The 24,061-nt window shown below is 41.9% G+C and overlaps 1 protein-coding gene across 2 annotated transcripts in view; it reads left to right on the forward strand.

Annotated features, from left to right (window-relative positions):
* The window catches only part of SPOCK1 (SPARC/osteonectin, cwcv and kazal like domains proteoglycan 1), a 504,733-nt gene that overhangs the window by 214,402 nt on the left and 266,270 nt on the right, over positions 1-24,061 (forward strand). The window contains exons 3-4 of one of the 2 annotated variants that reach the window (XM_012808762.1): positions 1,605-1,613; positions 7,515-7,560. In XM_012808762.1, coding sequence (XP_012664216.1) covers positions 1,605-1,613; positions 7,515-7,560 — 55 coding nt within the window. The remainder of the gene's footprint in view (positions 1-1,604; positions 1,614-7,514; positions 7,561-24,061) is intronic. The other variant, XM_003782166.2, reaches the window with a different exon arrangement.

Here is a 24,061-nt window from a genome sequence, read left to right on the forward strand (position 1 = left end):
TTTACTTTTATATGATATGTTAGACCTTACAATGGTTTAAAACACCACACTTAATGTACAGAATTGCCCAATGGTATAAGTATTAACTTTTTTTCATAGATGGGGTCTATTTAATAGATGAGGGTCACTGAATCTTAGATAGCGAGAGTCTGGCCTTTAAATAAGACAAGCCTACCTTTCAAGTTTTCAAATTTCACTGAATGTTTTTCCACCTGAACTTCTCATCATGAGACTAATAAAATTACATGCATTTAAGATATTTTGTAATTATTTTTTCTGGTTGTGATTGGTCTCCCTTCACTTAGGTCTAATTGGTAAGACTCAAATGTGCAAGAACCACATTATTGGAATTTTAAACATATCTACAAAGTTTAATATTTCACACAATGTTCCTGGGACATCCCACTACCATATAAACCTGTGGAAAACATGTGAAAGTGTCGTGTGTATGACCTGTTTATTCTCTATGCCTGATACAATATACCAGGCACTTTGTGTCATTATCTTGAATCCTTGTGACTATCTTTCAAGGTAGGTGAAAGTGATCTTGCTTTATGGATAAAGAAACAGACTCAGAGAAGCTGAGTGGATTGCACAAGGCCATGCAGCTGGCGAGTGCTGGAGCCTGAAGTTGAGCCCACATCTGCTTCAAAGCCTGCCCTCTTATAGTATTTTTTCCTCCTTTGAAACCATGTTCCTGACCTCTTCTCTCCTTCAGAGATATTGAGAAGGCTGCTTTTGGTTAGCTCACATAATTGGATAATTTTGCAAACAAGGGTATGGGGAATTTTGAGTCTGTGGAAATACCTCTTGTGCTGGCCAGAGCACAAATGGAGCATTACATACCCATTTATATCCCCAGAAGAAAAACCCAAATACAGAACATATTTTTGGGAAGGAAGCTTAGGCTCAATTTTTCTCCTTGGGAAAAGAACACAGTGTGTTACTTCCTTCCACCTCAGTTTGGAAGTACTGACAGAAACACACAGAAAGTCCCTTAGAAGGGGGCATCTTCATGTTAGTTATAATTCTTTAGTCAGCTAGGAGGGCCATGACAATACTATTTATTTTACGTATTTCCTAAGAACATAAATCCTTGTCTTTCTCAGGTTTGAGATCCCCTCAAGCTATTTAGGGACTACAAGGCAAAAGGATTTCTTTGCAGAAATGTAGGCAGTCTATTATTCTTGGTCCCTGATGTCATCTTGAGCTTTTTAGTGAATTTTGCCCTTCGGACTGATGTCACAGCATATTATTCATTTGAAATTCTCATGGATGGTAATCATGGCTGAGTGTTTGGATTTAATCATGACGTTGCTGGGTGTTCTGTGGTAATGACACAGATCACTAGAGCACACACAGATTTCTTCCCACTTCGGTTTTTCTAGCCCATAACCTCATGTCCTTTCCCATGAACTTAGTGAATGATGGGACCTTTTCAAAGGAATGATGGCAGGTGATTTAAGAACAAGTATCTGGCTAACCTTTCTAATGTTATGACAATTTGAAATTTTGATGTAATTAATCAAAAATGTGTGCATTTCTTCCTATTGTTTGATGTGATTCTTTTATTTTTTTCTCATTTATAATGCTTTCGTACTCAGGAAGTTGAGGTAGGTTTTTGATTTTTCAACTGTGTGTAGACATAGCATCAAAATAGTTGCCAAATAAGATGTAAATTTCACTCTAAATCTTAAATCTCAGTGGTAAATATTTGTTTTAGTTCAGTGAACCAGTACAGCACACATTTATTTTTCATTGGTATATCCAAGGGATGCAATTTATCAAATGCATATAAACAGTCCATTTGCTGCTTTATCTTTTCTCATTAGTTACAGTACAAGTATGATTGTCAGTTATTATCTGTGTTTTACTGGTGGGTTATTTATTGAAAGAGCAGAGCAACTGACATTGTTATTTTCTGAATCATTTTGTCTAAGACCTGAAGGACTTTAAACCAAATGTCAGCCCAATTTATCAAAGATTCGCTCTATTCAGGGTGAAAATGATTTAGAGTGTGTATAGAAACATACACCCACCTGCACTTAACACACACCAGTAACAGTTATGGGAATTTCACAGGGAGACAGAGATGTTAATAAAGCTGGAACGGCTTACTTATATTTGATGTAATTTAACAATGATTTATTGTATCCTGTTGAATGATACCTTAGGGGAATATTCAGGTGAGTAAGACCAATCCCCACTCTGAAATAGCCTGGGTCCAGGTTTGCGTGGGTGATATGTAAATGTGTCAATGCACACAGCTCTCAGTCCGTGGGATACAGAGTTCTTATAAGTTCCACCTGTGGGTGGAAGGCTGAGAGCTCTCAAGTTACTGCCCAAGATGGGCCTGTTCATTCAGAAGAATTCTCTCTGGGGATTCTCACCAGGGACATGGAGGGATAGGCCTGGTTGACGGGAGACAGACAGCACATTGTTTGCTCAGAAATGTGAATGGAAATAGCTCTGAGGTGAGGTAGTTGTATGCAAAGCCAGTTGCTTTCTCAATAAATGGAATGTTTTGTACCTTACAATAGCTTTATTAGCAGGAATTTTCATTGCACATAAATTAAAATTATAGGCAAGTGTCACATTATATAGCTAATGCCCTTATCTAATATTGTCTGGAAATCTCATTTTTCTGGTGACATCTACTATCATTTTAGGGACATTCTTCCCAGTCACCAACCAGCCCTTTTTCCTAATCTCTCTAGTCAAGTAGTGTGAAAATGAGTTGAGCTAGTTTATACTGAATTCCCCTGAGAGCTACTTGGCCATGGTCCTTTTATTGATCGCTTTCTCAAGGTTTCGGGTTGGGTCAAGTAGGGTCTGCCTCCCTCAGGATCTACAAACATGGCTTTGGTCCACTTGACCTTGTAAAGAAGTGCTTCTTCTTTTTCTGTTTCTCTGCAGTGGGCCACAGACACCCCCACAGTCACTGCCTCCCCTCCTCTCACCTGGGTTCCTTCTGTCCAAGTCTCCATTGTTCACGCCTGGTCAAGACAAATGAGGCTTCCGTTTATTTTCTAGGCTGATAATTTGTATTATCTCTGATAATCTTCAGATAAAACTGCAGGGTTCAAAAAGCTTAGCTAAAATATGTATGAGGGAGAACTGATCTGTTTCATGTGAATTAAATGTCTTTGATCCTGTAGCATCTGAAGCTATGGCCTATAGTAAATTACATCATCATGTGTGTAATCGGACACCAAAGCAGGTGGGTTTCCAAGTGGTTTCCATTTGGTCCTGCCACCCATCTTTTCCTCAGGGTTGACTTTGACATTCCATGGGCCTGAAAGAGGCACCTCTTGAAAAAGAAATCCCTGTGGAATATTTGAGCTAAATTACATCAGCTATTTCGGGGCTATTGCACAGTGAAAGAAAATTCAGATTCTTATTCAAAATAGGCTGGAACTATAGACTTTCCAGCTGTTATGATCATCCATGATGAAGAGATTTAATCACTCAAATTATAGCACGACTATTTTGGCTTCATTTCATGTTAGGAAGATTTAAAAATGTCTCTGGAAGATGCATTATGGGATGTAATGTTCTTGGCATTTATCTATCTAATCTAATCTATCTATCTATCTAATATATGTTACTAATACATGTTAATAAACATATTTACCAATATTTATCATATTTAATATGTGATATATGTGTATATATAAAAACAGATTTCCTTTTCTATGAATGCTTATTCCAGAACACACTGTCTCTAAAATGGTTAAAAACCCAGAGTTAAATTCCTTTGTACTAGCCATAGGGTGCCAATAATTTCACAGGATCCAGTACTACTTATGTTATTGGGATATTTAATTAATGAAATAAATGGTGAAATGTGGTTCTGTCTATGTCGATTAGCTCCAGAGTTGATTAAAAAAAAATACCTGGAACCATGAGCTGCTGCCAGTTTCAGATTCCTCCCCTGTGCACAGCACCACCTCCTTCTTCCTCATCCTTGACCTGTAATCATTTGTCACTTTCTTGCTATGATCTTTATGGTAACTTTTTCATATTTCCTGCTTCCCTGGGATACTGGATGGTTTCAGACATAAGTCAGTATGTTCAAGTTCGACCTATGTTCTTCCAGATTTAACAGTCTCTAAAACAGAGCTGGATAATATTTATTTATGAAATGCTACAGTGGAATGAAATCCACCTTTCCTCATATGGGCTGGTTAGAATTTAGAGCAAGACTGTTCTCTGCCCTGTCCAGTAAAGGCCGGACATAATTTTACTCTGCAGCGTAGCCTGTAAAACATACATGTGTAGTAACACTGCCATCCTTGATTCCTCAACCCGTATAATGCTTTAATGGGAGCTACTGAACTTAATAAATGACTATATTTAGATATGCAGCTTTCTACTTAGGTTTATATTTTTTAAATTAACTGTTGTTGGGGTTCTTGCAAGTCTTTTTTAAAAAACTTCATCATTAAATGATAAAATTACCCCTCAAGAGGCCAACTCAGGCAAATATGCCTTGCCTAACAAGTTTGCTCTAGGCAGTGTGTCTTCTGCCAGAGTTTGAACCTTTACAGACCACAGCTTGATTGGGCCAGAAGACAGGTCAGAGGTCCTATACTTTGTAGACCTTGTCAGTATCTGGACTGGACTCTGGGGTGCTACAGGGGTAGGCACAGTACTTCCAGGGTGGGAAGTGATAGAGCTGTTGGCAGCACAGCGATTCATGGGTCTGTTTTAAGACAATGTAAATATACACTGTATTTTTAATTTAGGAGGAAATCAAGGCCCTGGTATTGTTTCAGGACCACAGGTAGATGTCCTCATGACCTTTGAGCATCCCAGTTTTTAAGTGGGATTCAGGGAGGAAAAATTGCCAGGAGAGGAAGCTATGAAAGAGGCATTCTTTTATTTTTAGCTTCTTCCACACTGGTTTTGACACTGCCTCACCAGAAATTCCTCCAGACACAGAGTAACTTAGCTGATGCATCCCCAGCTTGCTAAGACTCCCCATGTGGTGGGGACTCTCCTGGGACCTAGTGAGCACAGTGTGGAAGAGTCATCACATGTGTACCAGTGTCTTCTACTCTGACCTTGACCCAGCAATGGCTGCTAAGCAACCCTCTTCCTCATGCTCAGTGACCACCTCCAAGTGGGCTCTGGTGCCCAGAGTACATCACATGTACTCACAATAGTGCCCTGATACGAGGCTTTCTTTCAAAGCTATAGCCAAAGAAGTGATGCCCAGGGTTTTATCAGCTCTGGTTCATTGGTTTTTGCTTTGGCAATCCACTTTGCTAAGACAGGGCAAAAGCAATCTGATGCAGAGAGTAATTTTCCTTCCCTGCCTGGCCTTTCTGGGCAAGGGTTGTTTGAAAGACTTATTTTGCATAATGAGTTTTCACTCAAGGTGTACTTTCACATTTTGTCAGCAATTAGGCAATATTAGTACATTTGCAATGGGTTTTAAATATTCTAATGCAGATATCTACTTTTAGAGGCCTTATATTTAAAACTATGATTTTCCCCAAGAAATATGTAAAAATGGCAATTATAGTTAACTTGAAAAAGTGACAAGGTCTAGAAGAATGCTTCAAATTCCATCTAAGTTATAAAAGTATGTTGAAATCATTAGAGAATATTCAGTTCTTGAGACTTGCTCAAACCTTTCTTTGACATCAAAGAGAATGTGACGTGTGAAATTAAAGTAAAGGAACTTGTCTTTGACTCCTTTCCTTTAGCCTAAGCTTCCAAAGGCTTCCACGTATTAGAGCAGCATGTTCAAGTGTAAGATATTTCATAAGATTCCACATTGCCATTAGATGTGGCGCTATCCTCTGTATGTGGAGAGGGCACTGATGAACCGAGTAGGAAAGATGGTTTGTTACTTTTTTCTCCAATAGGGAGAATGAGTTCATCTTGGGTTACTTTGTTTCCTGCTTTTGAGAAAACCAGAATGTGTTGGTAACATGGTTGTCTGAGCCTGAGAATTTTTGGACATCAAACCAAGAAATTGGGTGCTAAACTTCCTACCTCCTAGCCCTGAACTTAAAATCACGTTATACTGTCGGCTGAGTTTCAGACAACACAACTCCAAAAGATTAGAATTGTATTTAAAATAGTGAATGGAGAGAGAGATTGCAGAGAGATTGTTTTAAACTTTCTCAGTGATATTTCATGGTGTAGATCTCAAAGGCATCTTAGCCCGATGGATGGGTGAGAAGGCCAATTATCCCATAAAATTAAAGCCAGGACAAAGTGGGCCAGTTCCTTGGAGTTAACAATTTGAGTGCCGAATCCTCAGGATCCAGAGGAAGAAGTTAATGTTTATTCATGCTTCACAAAATGGAATCACTAGCTAAGAAACAATATGTTCTGATTTTACTTTAAATCCAATTTTCTAAAATCTATTTAAAGGCTTAGGAGAACTCAACAAGGATCTAATAAAGCCAGGTGATTGAATGACACAGAGGCTGATGAAACTCACAGGAGATTATGTCAGAGAGAAACTGTAGCAAGAGACAATGCGGACAATAATTTAAACTAATTGCGCGCGTTGGTGTAAATTAACTTTTCCAGAAGAGAAATTGAGGCCTTGTTTTGGACAGCTTTCTGAAACTGTCTGCAGCATGCAGAGACCTGCCAAAAACACACACAGAGAATAAACTGGATGTTAACTAAAAAGGGGCAAATGCCCTAAAGATACTGTGGGGATGGATGATGGGCATGGGTGACACCTCTTCAACTTGCAAACTGTTCAGTTTTGCGGGCAGAGAACAATGGGATCCAAGAGTGCTGGGGAAGGATGAAGAGCAGGAAGCAGTGGTTTGGAAAGGAAGGCTTATTAGGAGTGGAGAGGAGGTTAACATAGCCGTGAAGGAGTGAGTGGCCGAGACCCTTGCAATATCAAAGTAATGAAGTCTCTAGCTCAGAGCATAAAGTGAGGAGACCTGTATGGAAGAAAGACATGGTTTTGAGGAGACCAAAGTGGTTAGTCTTTGTTTTTCATCTTTCTGTACCTGGAGGAAAAGGATATTAAGCTAAGGGATGTGCCTGTGGTTAATTTTAACATTTGAGTGACCCTCTGTGTTGAAGAACTGGAACTGTGCACCACAAGATATATGTCTCCATGTAAAAGAAATGTTGACAGTTGAATTATCAGCTGTTACAAACACGGAGGCTTAATCATAAGTGAGAGCAGCAAGGCATCGCCTACGGTATAATTGATAGCAAATGTACCTTGTACTGAGATGGTGTCTGGGTTTATATGTCAAACCAAGAAGAGCAATGCTGTTTCCATAGTGGGCTGAAATGTTTTTTTATTATTCATGGTGTTTAATACATACAGTTTGAGAGACAAGAATTTGAAGAGCAAATTGATATTTTTGATTGCATGTTAATGCCTGTTTGGGGAAAAATTTCTAAGCTGTTAATGTTTTCCTTTGTGTTCTGGGAGGTGGGAAGGAAGGCGGGTTTTTATGCAGTTATGTGAGAAGCTTTGTGAAATCTGACCTTTTGTTTTCTGTTTTTTCCTTATACAGGATGATTATTTCAGAAACTGGAATCCCAACAAGCCCTTTGACCAAGGTAATGAATATGATATTTCTTGCTGTATGGTCCTTGGGAAGTGCTGTCTCATTTTTCCTTTCTTGCATGCTGAGTTAATGTTCCCACTAAGGCCAGCTCACTGTCTGATTTTATTGACTTTGCAGACTGAATTGACTGGGGTGATAGAAATTATTTATCAAATTGGTTATCTGTCCGAGGTTATGTCTAGGACAGTTTTAAACAGTTTTTAAAAACTGAATTAACTGGTATAATCACTTGTGGGCTTTGCTAAGAAAAATAGTAAAATAGTTATCAGATTAACCTAGTAAATTGCGGGCTCACTCCCATACTTTTATTCATGAAACAGACTGTAACTGGGGATGCTCCCCAATGCACAAGAGCCATAAAAATAAAACTTTCTTTCTAGAAAGAGGTTAATACTGGGAGACTTTCAAGGACACTGATATTTCATTTGTTAAATAACTTCTTCATGACTTCTAAGTAGAATCTTGTTTCAGAGTTGGCTTACTGACCACTTAACCTGAGTCTGGTCCATGGAGGGCTTTTTCCACCCACCCCCGCAAGCATAGAACCTGTTTCATGATGGCTGTTGTAAATCACTAGCAGTCTCCTCCTGTGAATTATTTAAGACACAATAAGGACCTGCTGTGAGTTACATCCCTTTCCCCTTTGTTCCATGCGTGGCTGCTATTGGCATAGACCCTGATGTTGAAAATGATGGTGGATTGTACTTATTTCAAGTGTGTCTATGTAATTAATGCTGAAACTCAGCGGAACAGTATTAACTACCACATCTCAAAATGTTCATGCTTCTGAGAATCACCTTCAGTTTTGTAGCTTGAGTATTGGATGTGAGCATATGGTCCGCTCGATATAAAGAAATCGAGGGAGGCATTGACATGTAATAGGGTGGAAAGTGCCCCTTTCTGCCCTTTGCTTTGTTACTTTAATGGGACTTTGGTTTTCTTATAAGCAAAATTGGTATTAAAATTTCTATGTAAGTGTTTAGCTCATGCCTCAAAGTAGTGCAACATTTTGTTCATTCATGCATGCATTTATTCATTCTCAAACATTTATTGAGCTTCCACTGTGTGTATGAGCACCAAGCAAAAAGAGCAGAGAAGCCGTGTCTCCCACCCTGGAGCAGGTAAACCAGTTAAAATTTGCAGTCGGATCTGTTACTGCCTGTGATGCAGGTGTGCCAGGGAAGCATGTGATTCTCTAGGAGGGAGCTGTGTGTGTGTGCACGCGTGTGTAGAGGGCCAGTGAGTCCAGGACAGATTTCCTCTGGAGGTTCTGTATGGACCATCCGCATAGCCTCTCTGAGCCTAACTCCTTTGCAGTTCTAACAATGACTGAATCATTATAAGGATTCGCCTGAAAGCATATGAAGGCATGCATAATTTAGTTTAGAAATTTTCTATCACAAGGGAGGGGGGAATGGGTGGAGGGAGGGGGTTTGGAGGGATCACTTCTGAGGTTTACCTTATAGGGGTACAGGTGAATCTTTCTAAGAGTAGAATGTGAACGTTTTAAAGCAATAACTGAGAAAATGACATGAAGGCTGTGTTGACCAGTTTGATGGAAGTATTTCAGATTGCATGTGAAAACCCCACACTGTACCCCAGAAGTGCATTGATATACATAGTTACCATTCAATTAAAAAAAAAAAAGAAATTTTCTATCAATTTTTATAAACTTTCTTTTAAAAGGACGAAGCTTTATTTATGAAAAGCACTCAGATACAGAGCAACAAATTCCCTGTGTCTGATAAATAAGCCTTCTTGCAAACAACCCTACCAGGCTTTTGCTTACAGTGGTAACTCACCTGACAGTGTCAGTGAACTGATTCTTTTTTTTTTTTCTCACTTTTTGGCCTGGGCTGGGTTTGAATCTGCCACCATCAGCATATGGGGCCAGTGCCCTACTCCTTTGAGACACAGGCGTCACCCAGTGAACTGATTCTTTTTGGTCAAGAACTAGAAATAGATTATTATGCTATCAAGATGACACATTGTCTAAGTAACTATTGTATTTACTCATACCTAAGGTTTGTGAACAAATCTATTTTACCAAAAGTTGATGTTTTTACTTTCACTAACATTGGAGAAGGGAACACATGAAGGCAGGCATCATTTGCCACGTGGGGATTAAATGATAACTGACCTTGATCTGGGGGATAAGACAGAAAGTGGAGCACCAAAAATAACATGATATTTGAACCTGCTTAGGTTACAAGTCAAAACGGGGAATTTTCTGTCCTGGGAGTGATGTGACTGTATCCAGCCGAGGCCCACCTTGCTCCCTATTTTTTAGCTCTGCAGGCTTGAAAAGTGGGTTGGTTCAGATAAATCCTCCCAGAAAACCTTATGACTTTATGGAATATAATTGAGGACCTTAGCCAAGTGGCCCCACTTTGTACCTCTGGTGTTGCTTCTGTTAGCTATTTATATACAGAGCCACAGGGAGAGCAGGCAGAGCTGAGAATAGCCTTCACTTAAAATCTCAGCCCCAGCAGATGTCATCAATTACATTGTGTGCCGCTCAATAAAAATGGGAGGTTACTATATCAGCGCCGACACCACTTGGTGAAATATAAACCACAGGCATGGACGATGTAAAGCATTTCATCTTCCAGAAAATAGGAGAATTACTGAACTCCAGTGGAAGTTGTCAGCCAAAGAGAGAAGTCATTTCCCCTTCTAACCTGAAAGAGAGTCAAACAGAGCTAAGGTGGTTTTGTGGTTGGGGGAAATTTTCAGTGTGTAGAAACTGAACTTGTTGAAAAGCATTTTCTGAGTTTCAAATGGCAAAATATGGGTGGAAGAGGGGTGGAAGGGGCTTCTTCATGGCAGAAAGCATGGAGGGGGGGGGAGAGGAAGGCCCAACAGGGGCAATTCTGAGATGGTGAAGGCAGAAAGGAGGATTGGAAGCAGGCTGAGAGATACGTTGTATACTAATCTACCAAGTTGAACTTTCTTTTGTTGGCAGTGGGGAGCCATAAAAAGTCTCTTGGGTAGGGCAGTGACATGATGAGAGCACTCTTTCAGAGGATTTAGTTTGATGATTCAAAAGCTGTGATTAGGAACCCAAGACACACTTGCTAAGTGATGTCATTCCTGTAGGACTCGTGGGCAACTTCTCCATGACATCATTCATTGCCTTGGAGCCTTGAGTCTGGCTGTTGCAGATTTATCAGTTCCTCTCTCCAGGTTGACCTCTGAAACACTGTGGAGCTTCTGATTGGCTTACATGTTGATGGGGCAAATACAGGGCATCCCAAAGGTTGCCATACATAGAAAAATTAACAAATTAATATTATATTTTATTTTATATTTTATATGTGTGTTTCAACGTGCAGAGAAATATTTTGTAAATATTCACATTTTGTAATGAATGTTTTCTAAATAAAGAAGGTACATTTGGCCACAATTTCCCATTTTCCATATGTGTGTATGGCGTCCTTTGGGACAGACTCCCTGTAGTTAGGAGATTCAAAGTATTCAAGAAATAGTTACTTAGCTACAATTGCTCTTTCTGCTTAAAGATATTTACTGAACTTTGAACAACAGAGCTTCATGGAGCAAGCACTTATCACGTAATCGACTCTACAGCAGTTAGAAGAAAAGTGTCTTACCTGGCGCCCTCCAATGACGAGCCTCAGAATGTAACTTGTTAGCTTTAAGCAAATCATTAATGCTTCCGTCAGTGGAATATAATAGCCATCAACTTCAGGTTTTTCTAAGAATTCTTTCTGAGATTAGGGCAAAGTAATACGTCCTTTTTTCTTGTAATGATTTAATGCCAAATCTCCTCACACATGTAGAAGAGACAGGCAGTATTCAGAATTGAGGGCAGTGATCATTAGCTCACATGAGAAATTTCCCTGGTGAAGTCCACCAAAGAAAGACACCCTGCAGAGAGAGCTGGGCAGGCTGCACAGTTAGAGAGCACCGTGGGCAAGTGGAGACGGTTTCCTGTCTCACACAGGCAGGAGAAATGGCGGCCCTTAGATGGACCTCTGCAGGAGGCAGACGGGGACTGGAGAGCTCTAGTTTGATTCCAGAGTTTTTGATTGTCTCTGCCACTTTGCCCTCTCAGCGCCTTCCCTTGCCTGGCCCTTAAAAACCTGGGCGCACATACGAGGTTAGTGCTTCTCAGTGTGGGGGCTGGTCCAGCAAGGTACTTCCCCAAGCAAACAGTCCTTGGTTAAATCCTTATGGGATGCACGTATACTCCAGTCAACTCTTGGACATTAACAGGGATCATTAGCAATTTCAAAGCTCTGAGAAGTCTGTCAGTAAAGAAGCCCTTTAATCTACTATTTTCCAAATTTGCCTTTGACCACATTTTTATTTTTATTTTTTCACTAGTGGGATAGTTAATTCGGTGTGATATACTTTGGTAAGAGCAGGATAGAGTTGGGGTTTGCAGTAAGATTCCAAGTTCAGATCTTGTCTTGCCTATTATTAGCTGTGATTTTGGGCAAGTAGCTTAACTTCTCTGATTTCTCTGATTCTGAGGCTTCAAATCCAGGAATGGTAATATTAGTACTTTCAGTAATAGCATTGAGAAGATTAATGAGTTAATATGCCTGGCATGTAGTACGTGCTTGATACGTGTTGTTCTAGCAAGTAATTCATCCTTTTCATTCCCTCCCTTTCCTATTTAGCTGCCTCTCCTGTGGCTTCCCTCCCTTTCCACTCAGGTTTTGTTGCTTTTTCCTTTTGGTCCTTTCTGGTGGCCTTCAGAGTTGTGATGTTCTGACACTCTTGGGGCTAAATCAGCACTGGCCTTACTCAAGGTGGGTCCTCATAATTGAGACTGAAGAGATACAGGTTCTTAATGTCTCCATTCTTTCATTAATTCTGTACACAGTTAACACTTAATGTGTGAACCCACTGGACTGGGTAATGGGGCCATCACTCAGGAAGACCTCTCTTGTGGTACCTTCACAGTTATCAGTCCTAAGAGACATCCATCCAAGGTCTTACCCAGGTATGGAGCGTGTATAAGTAGTGGGGTGATGGGAGGAAGGAAAGACTGGTAAGGGTGAGGAGGTGGGGGTAATTGGGAATCCATAAGACGTCAAGTGTTTATACAAGTGCCAGAGCTTAATTTTAGTTGAGGTGACATTTTTTAATAACAACTTGGCCTTACATAATCTGTGCCTTTGGTATGTGGACCAGCTTCCCTGATGCTGCACAACCAACCTCGTTGGTAACAGTTACCTCCAATGTGTAATAAATGGCGTGCTCAAAGAACAAGTGATCCCATCTCAGGGTGGGCAAGGGACTTGAAAAGAAACTTCTCTGAAGAAGATAGGCGTGTGGCCTACAGACACATGAAAAAATGCTCATCATCCTTAATCATCAGAGAAATGCAAATCAAAACTACTTTGAGAGATCATCTAATTCCAGTAAGATTAGCCCATATCACAAAATCCCAAAACCAGAGATGCTGGTGTGGATGTGGAGAAAAGGGAACGCTTCTACACCGCTGGTGGGAATGCAAACTAATACATTCCTTTTGGAAAGATGTTTGGAGAACACTTAGAGAACTAAAAATAGATCTGCCATTTGACCCTGCAATTCCTCTACTAGGTATCTATCCAAAAGACCAAAAATCACATTACAACAAAGGTATTTGTACCAGAATGTTTATTGCAGCCCAATTCATAATTGCTAAACATGGAAGAAGCCCAAGTGCCCACTGATCCATGAATGGATCAATAAATTGTGGTATATGTACACCATGGAATATTATGCAGCCTTAAAGAAAGATGGAGACTTTACCTCCTTCATGTTTACATGGATGGAGCTGGAACATATTCTTCTTAGCAGAGTATCTCAAGAATGGAAAAAAAAGTATCCAATGTACTCAGCCCTACTATGAAACTAATGGGGATAGGGAGAGGGAGGGGAGGGAGGAGGATGGGTAGAAGGTGGGTGATTGACAGGACCACACCTATGGTCCATCTTACAAGGGTACATGTGAATCTTACTAAATGTAGAATATAAATGTCTTTACACAGTAACTAAGAAAATGCCATGAAGGCTGTATTAACCAGTTTGGTGAAAATATTTCAAATTGTATATAAAACCAGCACACTGTACCCCATGACTGCACTAATGTACACAGCTATGATTTAATACAAAAAAATACAAAAATAAATGCTGGACTCAAGGTGGCTTGGCCAGGAAGGATATCCAAAGGGTCAAATAGGGGAAGAAGACACAGTTTATTGAACCAGAATTTGTATTGCTTTGGAGATTCATAGAACAGAGGATAAACAAAAAGGATAGTAAATTCTGACAAGTTGTTTTAAAGCTTCCTGATTAGAGTTCTTTTTGAAAAAGACAATTGAAGCTTATTTATAATACTTCTGCTGAAGAAAAGGTATTTTTTGTTGAGTTGGGGGCTTGAAAAGGTAATTTGTGTATAATCACCATATTACTTTAGGATAAAATTCTGATTACATGAAGATGCCTGAAAGTGATGGGACGTGAGTTAATGTAGGTCCTATAGCCGTGGTCTACTCAGGGAAGAACCCATTGATTTATTTGGGTATGAAGTTCCACTTGATGAAACAAGCCATTTTAGGAAAAATGGCTGAAGAGATTTAGCATAGAATTTTTTTTTTTTTTTGAGACAAGTAGATTCCTTTAAAGTGGAATAAATGAATTTTTAAGATAAAGTATATAACCATTGGTGTCAAGGATAATGCTTTTTCTTCCAGAGTGGAGACTAATCATTCTTCCCAAGCAGCCTGGCTGTAGCTAAAGCTCAGATGATGCTGGTGATCTTCAGAGCAGAATAGGAACATGTCGAAATTGATCTCCAGATAAAAATAAAGCTCAGAAGTCAGGGGCCCCTTTCCCTCATGCTGTTCACTTGAATAGAGGAAAAGAAGAGAAACCTTGACCTTTGACTTCCAATCTATTACACCAAGATCCTGACAAGCTCAAATCCTGACCAAAGCCCTGAACCGTTTTGAGGCAAAAATTCTAAAACTCAAAAGGAGGGAGTTCTTCCCGTGTTCCAGCAGTGTTTCTGGAAACAGAGCCCAGTGGATTATCATAGCATTTGTGTTTTATCAAAGTTTTAAAGGGTGCCCAGGGAGTCAAGATTGCTTATTTCTAAAATTGTTCTGTAGAAGCGAATTTTTCCCCCTCTGGATTAATCTGAAATTTTACATGATAGGCTTAATAGAAATCTTAAGTCCCAGTAGCTTTCGTCTTGATGTGGAGTTTAACCTCACCCCAAAAAGAGCCTCTGATTTGCATTTATAGGGCCTTGAAAAATTTTCAGTTTTTAAAGGATCCGTTCCCCTTATCTGATCCCTGGAGCTGCTGATTTTCAGAGGCAGCTGGCCTGGTTTGTGGGAAGCATCTTAATTTCTCCAGGGCTCTCGTGTTTGGTCTGGTTGGTTTCCCCTCTTACCTGAGCTGTTTCCAGATAGCTGGGAATATGCTTTTCCCTACTGTAACCACTAGTGTTCACATTAGCCTGCTCCCCACCCCAGGCACTCCTCACTCCAGTCAAGTTAGCCTCTGTCCCCACTGATAGCATTTCTTCTGTTTCTTAATTATTACAGTAAAAGACTTAGTAGTTTTTAAGCTTTTTGAGTATTGATTTGTAATGTTCCAAGTCAATTCTGCCAGGGAAGAAAGAGAAAACTATTAATTTAAGCATCAGTGTGCCCCGCTTTAACTCAGTCCTTCTGCTTTGACTTTAGATCAAGTTAAATGTTTTCTCTTTTATCTTTGGCTGCCTTTGTCTGTTTGCTTATTTTGAAGAAAAAAACCATCAGATATAAGATTGAAATCCCATGGGTGCCTCTTGTGGGTCTAGCTCCCTTTCCCATTTTCTTTTCTCCGACGGCGACTGTGTCATTAGTTTGCTCTGCCCTCCACGTTCCTGTATTGTACGCCATACGTGCGTGTCCACAGTGCTGCATTCAGTAGAAATTAATGCTTCCCTCTCTGACCTGTTCCTTATGCTCAACACTGGTTTTGAGTATTTTCTGTTTTGATATTGTAGATCTAGCTAATTCCTTTATGTTGTGGCATTCTATTGTGTTGCCAAGCCCCCACTGAGCTGGTTATCCCCCACTGACAGATGCTTTTGTTGCTTCCATTTGTTTTGTTGTCCCCCTGCTGCTGCTCAGCGTTTCCGACACACACAGGCCACTTGCCGGGGAAGTGTGTGTACCAGGGGCGAAGGCGGGACGTAGCTCTGCCCTTGTGCAGTGTGTAGCCGGGGAAGTGTGTGTACCAGGGGCGAAGGCGGGTGTAGCTCTGCCATTGTGCAGTGTGTAGCCGGGGAAGTGTGTGTACCGGGGGCGAAGGCGGGACGTAGCTCCGCCATTGTGCAGTGTGTAGCCGGGGAAGTGTGTGTACCAGGGGCGAAGGCGGGCGTAGCTCCGCCATTGTGCAGTGTGTAGCCGGGGAAGTGTGTGTACCACAGGTGAAGGTGGGACATAGCTCTGCCCTTGTGCAGTGTGTAGCCAGGGAAGTGTGTGTACCAGGGGCGAAGGCAGGACGGAGCTCTGCCATTGTGCAGTGTAGCTTTGGGCCCATCCCATGCCTTTCAGGACTTCAGATGGTTTCTAAGGTCCTTCCCATCAATGAAATTAAGTTCAAGAAGTATAGTTTTCTTTTTTCTTCTTTTTTTTTTTTCCTTTTTCCTTTTTTTTCTTGAGACAGAGTCTCACTTTGTCACCCTGGGTATAGTGTGGTGGTGTCATAGCTCACAGCAACCTCAAACTCCTGGGCTCAAGCAATCCTCTTGCCTCAGCCTCCCGAGTAGCTGGGACTACAGGTGCCCATCACAACACCCGGCTAATTTTTTTTTCTTTTTTTAGTAAAGATAGGGTCTCTACTATTTTTCTATTTTTAGTAGAGACAGGATAAGTCAATCCACCCACCTTGGCCTCCCAGAGTGTTGGGATTACAGGCATGAACCACCACGCCTGGCCAGGAAATATATATAGTTTTTTGTATATGTTTTCTCATAAAGGAAAGAAAAATGAAAAATATGACATATGATGCTTTTATTTCAAAGATTACAGCTTAGCCAATGAGGTATGGATATAGTGTAAGTTAACTTAAACTAATGGAATTAAATGGATCTTTTAACCATGAGGGGTATATAGGGAGGCTGAGGGCACAGGGGGGCATTGTCAGATGTGTAAGAAAGAGCTGGACTTAAAGAGAGCTCAAGTTCAAATCTTTGCTCTCCTGTTGACTTGCTGCATACATCGGAATGATTTGACTTATCGTGGACTTTGTTTTCTCATCTGTGGAGTGAATGTTTCTCATCTGTGGAGCTGTCTTGTAGGGCATCTGTGAAGGGTAAGTGAGATGACATTTCAAAGGGCCAAGGGGCGACTGTGTGTTGTGTTCTCAGCAACAGTCTGTTTCTTTTCACTCAGGTGTGACTGTGAAGATCCGTTTTCTCACTGAGTGACAGGGTGGCTCTGTGATTGGGTGTTCTGGCTTCAGTCTGACTTCTCAAAAAGCTTCCAGATCCTTGTGCCCATAGAATCAAGGAGCAAAAGTTGTTCTGGGTTGTGCCCCACCCTTTGGAGGGAGTAATAGAGAATGATGAAGGGTGATAAATTCACCTGGCAATTATGGGGCACCATGGCTTTCTATTACCATGTTTAAAAGGTTCTTTCAGCATGAACAAATCCATTTTAAAGACATGTTTATTGCCTTTCCCAAAACTCATAAAATGTGGTGTTAGTTTTATAAAAAGGAAAAAAAAAATAAAAGAATCTTCCTGCTAATCCACCTGCTAGAACAACAGTCCCTGAATTAATTATGTTGTATTTGTTGAATCCTAACAAATCAGCCTTGGTTTGGGAAAATTCTCAATAGGGAAAAAATGTCAGCTGAATTCTAAAATTGGTCAATAATGCTGTTTAAATTTTTTTCATTTGAGAATGTAGAGTGGATTAGAGCATTTTCACAATAGGGAGATGGTTGCTTGGAGAAAAACTGCTGGAGGCACTCACATTCCCTCCCTCTCTGCCTGAGATGGAGGGCTTCATTTTGCTACGGTTTTCAGGTGTGTCACAGAGCACTTCATTGCTGGAGACCTGTTAAATGTTCATTCTTCCCTGAGACTCGTGTGTGATGAAAGGCCACGTGGCATATTGGAAAGACCCTGGGCTTTGCTCTATCAAAGACTGTATTAAATTCCCAGCTCTTCCCTGTAATAGCTGTGTGTACCTAGGCAAGTGTTCAACTTCTCTGAGCCCCAGTTTCCTTGTTTGTTATACGTCTGGCACAAGGGGGCTATAAAACTCCAGATCCAATCTTATGATGAACATGGCAAAGGCAAGAAAGCTTTGGAAGATGAATTTGGGGATCTCATATTTGGAAGGATCTCAGTGTTTTTTAGATGTGTCTGCCTTTCCCATTCGAGTGTGGGCTCATTGCTCAGTTAGTGTGAATCAGGTACTCACAGGTCCCCAGCAAGTGCTATGCTGGCCTCAGGCAGGACTGTGAAGGAAACATGACAGTGCCTTCCTGAGAGGCTCGTGGTTTCAGGAGCTGGAAGGCACATGTGAAGGAAATTTGCATAGGTTCTTAGGTGCCCAGACAGAAACTTGCAAAGGAGGGGCTCAGGGCAGGGGATAATCAGCCCTTCCTGCATGAAGGTCGGGAAAAGGATCCTAGAGGAAGTGAGCTAGGAGCCTTTCAGAAGATGGGTAGGCATGTGGGGGGGAGTGGGTAGGGTGAAGCTGCTCAGGAGAAATGCTTTTTAATGGTTGGTCATAGTGGGAATGAAGTCCAATGATGGTCTAATCCACTTAGACTATTCTAACAAAATATTATATAACAAAATATATCAAAATAGCACAGACTGGGTGACTTATAAACTATAGGAATTGCTCAGAGTTCTGGAGGCCAGAAGTTTGAGATCAAGGTGTCAGCATGGTTGACAAGGTTGGGTGCTGTTCTGGGTTCTTTTCTGGATTGTGATGGCTGTGTTCTCCCTATATCCTTACATGGAGGTAAAAGAGCCTGGACAGTTCTCTGGGCTGCCTTTGGTAAGGTGCTGATGCTGTTTAGAAGGGTCTGCCCTCAGACCAAATTGCCTCCCAAAGTCTGCACCTTCTAACACATTGGAGGGTGGGATTTCAACATGTGTGGTTTAGGGTAATGTAAACATTCAATTCATTGCAGATGGGATGTTGCTTTTAAAAATATGTTCATTAAAGGGATATGAAGAAAACATAGTTGTTAGTGTAGGAGGCTGTATTTCACCCTTTACCACTGTGTCTGAAGACACATCTGGTGGGCATCTTGCCAGAGAGCGAGTTGGGCCCGGTGTGGTAGCATGGCAGTGGGGGAGACACTGACACCTGTTTTACCTCTGGAGGGCAACTAGGACCCCTGCTGGCTAAGCCAATCATGATGGGTGGGGGTCCAGGACTTGTGATTTCACAAGAGTGTCTGGGAACAAAGCTGTTTTTGTATGTGTGAAACCTCCTAATCCTTCAGTGTTGGGAAATCAATTATTAAAAAACACCATGAAAAGGTAAATGTGTCTGTGACTTGTCCCCTAGCGGGCAGCGGCAGGCCCCATGTGAGTTTGACCTTTGCTTGTGGTGTGTGTGCTCAGGAGGCTGATGCGTCCTTGGGGCCCCTCTGACCTGGAGCGTCTGAGTAGCCCTAGGGGAAGGGGCAGTATAGCAGGAACAGGGAGAGGCCACAGAGTCCTGCTGTGATTCCAATGTGTCGCCTCAAAAGCATGTGTTGGAATCTCAATCCCACATACAAGGGTGTTGACCGCTAGGGCATTTAAGTGTCAGCACCCACCATAAAAAGGCTCAAGGCTGTGAGTTTGGTCTCTTGCTTTTCCTCACCACGTGATGTCTTATGCTGCGTTATGATGTAGCAAGAAGCCCACCAAAGGGACCCCTCCATACTGGACTTCCCTCACGCCAGCACTGGTACACTTCTGTTGTTATAAATTACCGAGTTGGTGGCATTCTGTTATATAGGCATGTAATACACAAAATAGACCATGAAAAGGCCTAAAGCCACTGTGATAAGCATGAGAGCCCCAGGCGGAGGACTGGGTTGTCACCCCTGTTTCCATGTGGCCCCCCGCATCACCTTGAGATGGATTGTTTTAATCTTGAACAGAGAGAAACTCACCTATGCTCTCAAACGTGCATACGTGCTCAGTCTCACAGTCACAAAAGTCATGTAGAATCGGTTCCATTGGGACTTAGAAGCAGGCACACATGCCAGAGAGCAAGAGTGGAACCCGTTTGATGAAGGTGCTGAGTTTCCTTGCTCCTGCTGGGGAGAGAGGGGAGTAGCTGTGTTGCAGAGGATGCCATGCAGTGTGTCTGTTCTTCTTTGCTCTAAAAATAATGGTGGAAAGGGATAGAGAAGGTGGACAATGTCTGTTTCAGTCATTGCCAGGGCAAGACGGTCCCCAGGTAGGTGAAAATTGTCCTCTGAGCCCACTGGCACCACTGTGACATTCTAGCCCTGAATGTGCCCAGGGTTCGTTCCACCCTCAGGCCCCTGCCCTGAACTCTGCTCCAGCCCATCTTTCCCTCCTTAAATTCAGGATGAATGCTCTTCAGCTGTCCTCTGCATTCACTGCAGGTCTGTGGATGCTCAGTTTCCCTGCAGGAACTTACTTGAAATGTCACTCAGTTGCCCTCAGATCTAGAACCAAATGCATGATGGTTTGACCTTTTCATTTGATTTGATTATTTATTTTCTCTGCCTTATATTGGCATATATAAGTTTGAGGTGGTAAAATGAATAGATGGCAATACTTGGGTATAAGAATAAATATAGATTTAAATAAAGCTATAGCAAAGGTAATACTCAAAACACATGCACTTCTATGCACTTCTAGAAAAGGTGGGCCTAGAGCTTCCTAACCACCAAAGCAAGGAAAGAAGCACAGACCATTACGTTCCAGTGATATAAAAACACGGCAGCTGTTTGGGAGACCAGAGTAGGTGTCCTGGTATTGAGACCAGAGATGTCTTCCCCTTACAGGTTGTCAGAGAGGGATTTGTCAGGGTGGACCACATTCTTGCCAGTATCTAAATAAGTTTTAATGCTTGCTTCATCCAAGATCTCTCAGTGTATAATCATGCTTAATGCCAAAGAACAGTTCTATAAACAAGCCCAATAATACGGAGTACACAGGCTTCTGAGGGACTGGCTTGATACATGGATAAAATTGACAACATCAGGAAGAATGGTTGGCCTGCATCTCCATCAGGGAATACTTTGATTGTTTTGTTTCTGGTAACTGATTAGCATTGGGAACAGAGAGTTCTGGGGTTTTCCTGGCAGGAACAAGGAGTTCAGATGATCTGTGCTGCCAATTAATGGAAGCATATGGATCTCCTCCCTTCAGCTGAGTGGCGGGCAGAACCCATCTCCTGGGCTAGGCATTCAGAATCCAAACCAGAACTCTGAAGCGTGACTGCATGGGCACCTTCGTCCATGCTGAGACTGAGGTCATTTCAAACCCACAGTCAGTGGGTGATTAACATCAGAATTCTTCTCAATAAGCCACCAAACCCCAGGGCACTTACAATGATGTTCCTTGCATCCTGACTATGTAATGTGGGCTTTATAGGGATCAGAAATACTTCCCTTGCACACAAATATGTATATATAAACCCCCATTTCTCATAAGTATGCAGACAGTCAATAAATTCACATCTTAGGTGAAAACATTATCAAATTTTTATTAAATCTTATTATGATATTCTCAGCTACTACCAGAGCTATTGGTGTGATGGTTACCTTGGAGGGCAAGGGAGAGGTGCAGTTTCCACATTTTTTTGATAGTGCAAAGGGTTCCTCATGATAGAAGAATTTGGGCCCATTGTCACAGCACACAGATATGGGAATTTCATTCTGGAATGTTTTCAAACAGGTGTTAAGAAGCAGTCATAAAAAAAAATCTCAATAGAAGCTCACAGAATGCTTAATTTTAAGCCACATCTTTTCTCGGTGACCCTGCTAAGATAAATTATTTGTAAAAGAAAAATATGCCCTTGGGGAAAGTATCATTTTTGGATATAAGCCATATAAACGTTGGCAGGCATCTGCTAATAATTATGATTTTTGCTTTTAGTGAGGTTGGTCCTGAGTCATTCTATCAGTGATCAGGCAGGAAGAGAAATTCCCAGTTTGTGATGATAAAATTATACTGTCAGGTCAGGCGCGAACACTCAGCATCCTGCTCTCATAGCAAGGCACAGATTTCTTCATTCAGAAATGTCTTTGGGTGCTTTATATGCAGTTTTAGAGGCAAGGATAGACCACAAAACCCTGAAAGCTGTGGGCAAGCTGGCACAGGGCATAGACTTTCGAGCTCCTCCAGACATAATAGCCACTCTTGGTTATTTGCAGGTTCTTGGAGAAGGAACTGAGGATTCTGTTTGTCTCCTGAGGGTAGCCTGGAACCAGTGGGTGGGATTTGCAAAGGGCTGGGTTTGGCTTGGTCCCTGTATACAGGACAAGCCGTGTGAGGATGGGTAGTCCCCCTGGGGGAGACTGAGTCACCATCCCTGGGATGTGTGCATGTAAGAGTGAGCAGCCACATGGCTGGTTTGCTGTAAAGGGAATTAAACGTTGGATGGGTTCAGGGGATACCACTGAGCTTGCTTCTGACCTTGAGTTTATGCAGTTCTCTGATAAAGCAGATCTATTGGGAGATGGTAATTTATTGTATAAAATGATTGCCCGTAGGATTTCCTCAAGTAATCTGTCTAAGTGGTACGTCTGAGGTGGGTTCAGTTTATCAAAGTTATGTCTGTGCACCTTGCAAGAATACCTAATAAGTCAACGAGGTCAATCTTTTATAGTCAAGTCTTCATTCATTGCACATAAAAGGGATTTGGAAAGAAAATTGGCAGAATTACTAGGTGTTCCTAGCAAAGAAAAGTAATCTATCCAATCAGTCAGAGCTTCACTTTCGTGAATTTGGAGCTAACTTATTTGCCTGAATGGATTCTGTTGTCTTTGGCAAGAGTGGCAGGGAGTAAGTGACCCTGCTGCCATGTTTCGTCTTCCTGGGGCTGCAGGTACAAGCGTAAGTTTCTGAATGCAGTGAGATTTCTTATGTGAGACTCATGAAGGGGTCAGTGTCCTCTTCAGAGAAGGAAGCACTTATGCCCTATGTTCAATGAGTAACAGGGAGTGAATAGAGGGCATGGGAAGCCGTCCTCCTCACAGAGTAATTGTGGAGACCCTGGAAGGGAGATTAGAATGGTCTCTGCCCTCAGGGGAAGCCCAGTCCCTATCAGTGTACTGTTGTTGAGCTTGAAGGGTCGAGCCACATCCTGGGAATCACTGTAGTCCCAAAGGACATGCTCTTAGAAATTCCCTGTCTCCTGACTTAACTCCTATTGTTTGAGAAATCTGAAGTGCACAGGGTGGAGTATTAAGTGTGGTTTTGTTAGCATATTGAATAAGGATTCCTTAAATATTCAGAACATCATACTCTCTCATACACCAAAGAACAAACCCTACAACTCTTAGATGAAGAGGGATTATTACGTGTTTGCCTACTGTCTATGTCTTTAGGACAGAAGATGTTTCCCTCATCTTCTCTTTTAGTGGTTTAAAGCTTGTTTACTACCTCAAGTCCTGTGTCACGCAGACATCTAGAAGCCCATCTATGGCATTTTTCTGCCAATGCCTGCTTAATTAGGTCTCCAGTAAGTTTTCAGTGGTTTGTACGTGATGGAGAGGACCCTCTCTAGGAGTATCATGGATTGACAGCAAGTGGCCAGGGCAGGGAGGCTGCTCTGCCAAATCAGATCAGCCATGACATTCTGTAGAGAGAGCTCTTGGAAATCATCTAATTTGGTCTTCTCACTTCATCAGGACTAGTCCATAGGGCCCTGGCCGGTGGTCTCAGAGTGAACCTCACCAAGGTGGCAATGCAAGAAAAGCGTGATCATTGTCTTGAAAACTAACTGGCTGACAAACAAGAAAATGTTTTCTTGTGTGGATCAGGTTGGGTAGGTTTGGGGAGTAGGAGGTAGGAAAGGGGGGTGGAGCTCTCCTTTTCAGTGGTTCTTGAAGTATGGCCTCTGATAGCTGTGGGCACCTCTTGAGAACTGTTAGAAGTGTGCACCCCTGCGTCCCCTCAGACCAGTGACAATCAGAGATTCTGGGGGTGGGGGAAGCCCAGAAAGCTGTGCTGAAACGCCCCCTGGTGATGCTGATGGATGCTCAGTTTGAGAACCTCCAGTAAGATGGAGAGAAAGCGAGATGCTTCCTGGTGTTGCCGTGCCACGAGCTGGGATCTGGGATCTGTCTCATGACTTCACTGAGCCTGAAGCATAGGCATGGTGACAGCTCAGCTGCAGAATTGTTGGAGGAACTGGCGAGCAAGTGCAGGTGACTGTGGTTTGTAGTGTTAGCCAGGTATTCAGGCTGCTGCCGTGTGTTTATTCTGATCCCTGTGGGCTGTAAGGATCACTGTTACCCTGTCTTACGACATG

The sequence above is a fragment of the Otolemur garnettii genome, unplaced genomic scaffold (genome assembly GCF_000181295.1).
Source record: "Otolemur garnettii isolate 467f Iridium unplaced genomic scaffold, OtoGar3 scaffold00003, whole genome shotgun sequence".
Lineage (NCBI taxonomy): Eukaryota > Metazoa > Chordata > Mammalia > Primates > Galagidae > Otolemur > Otolemur garnettii.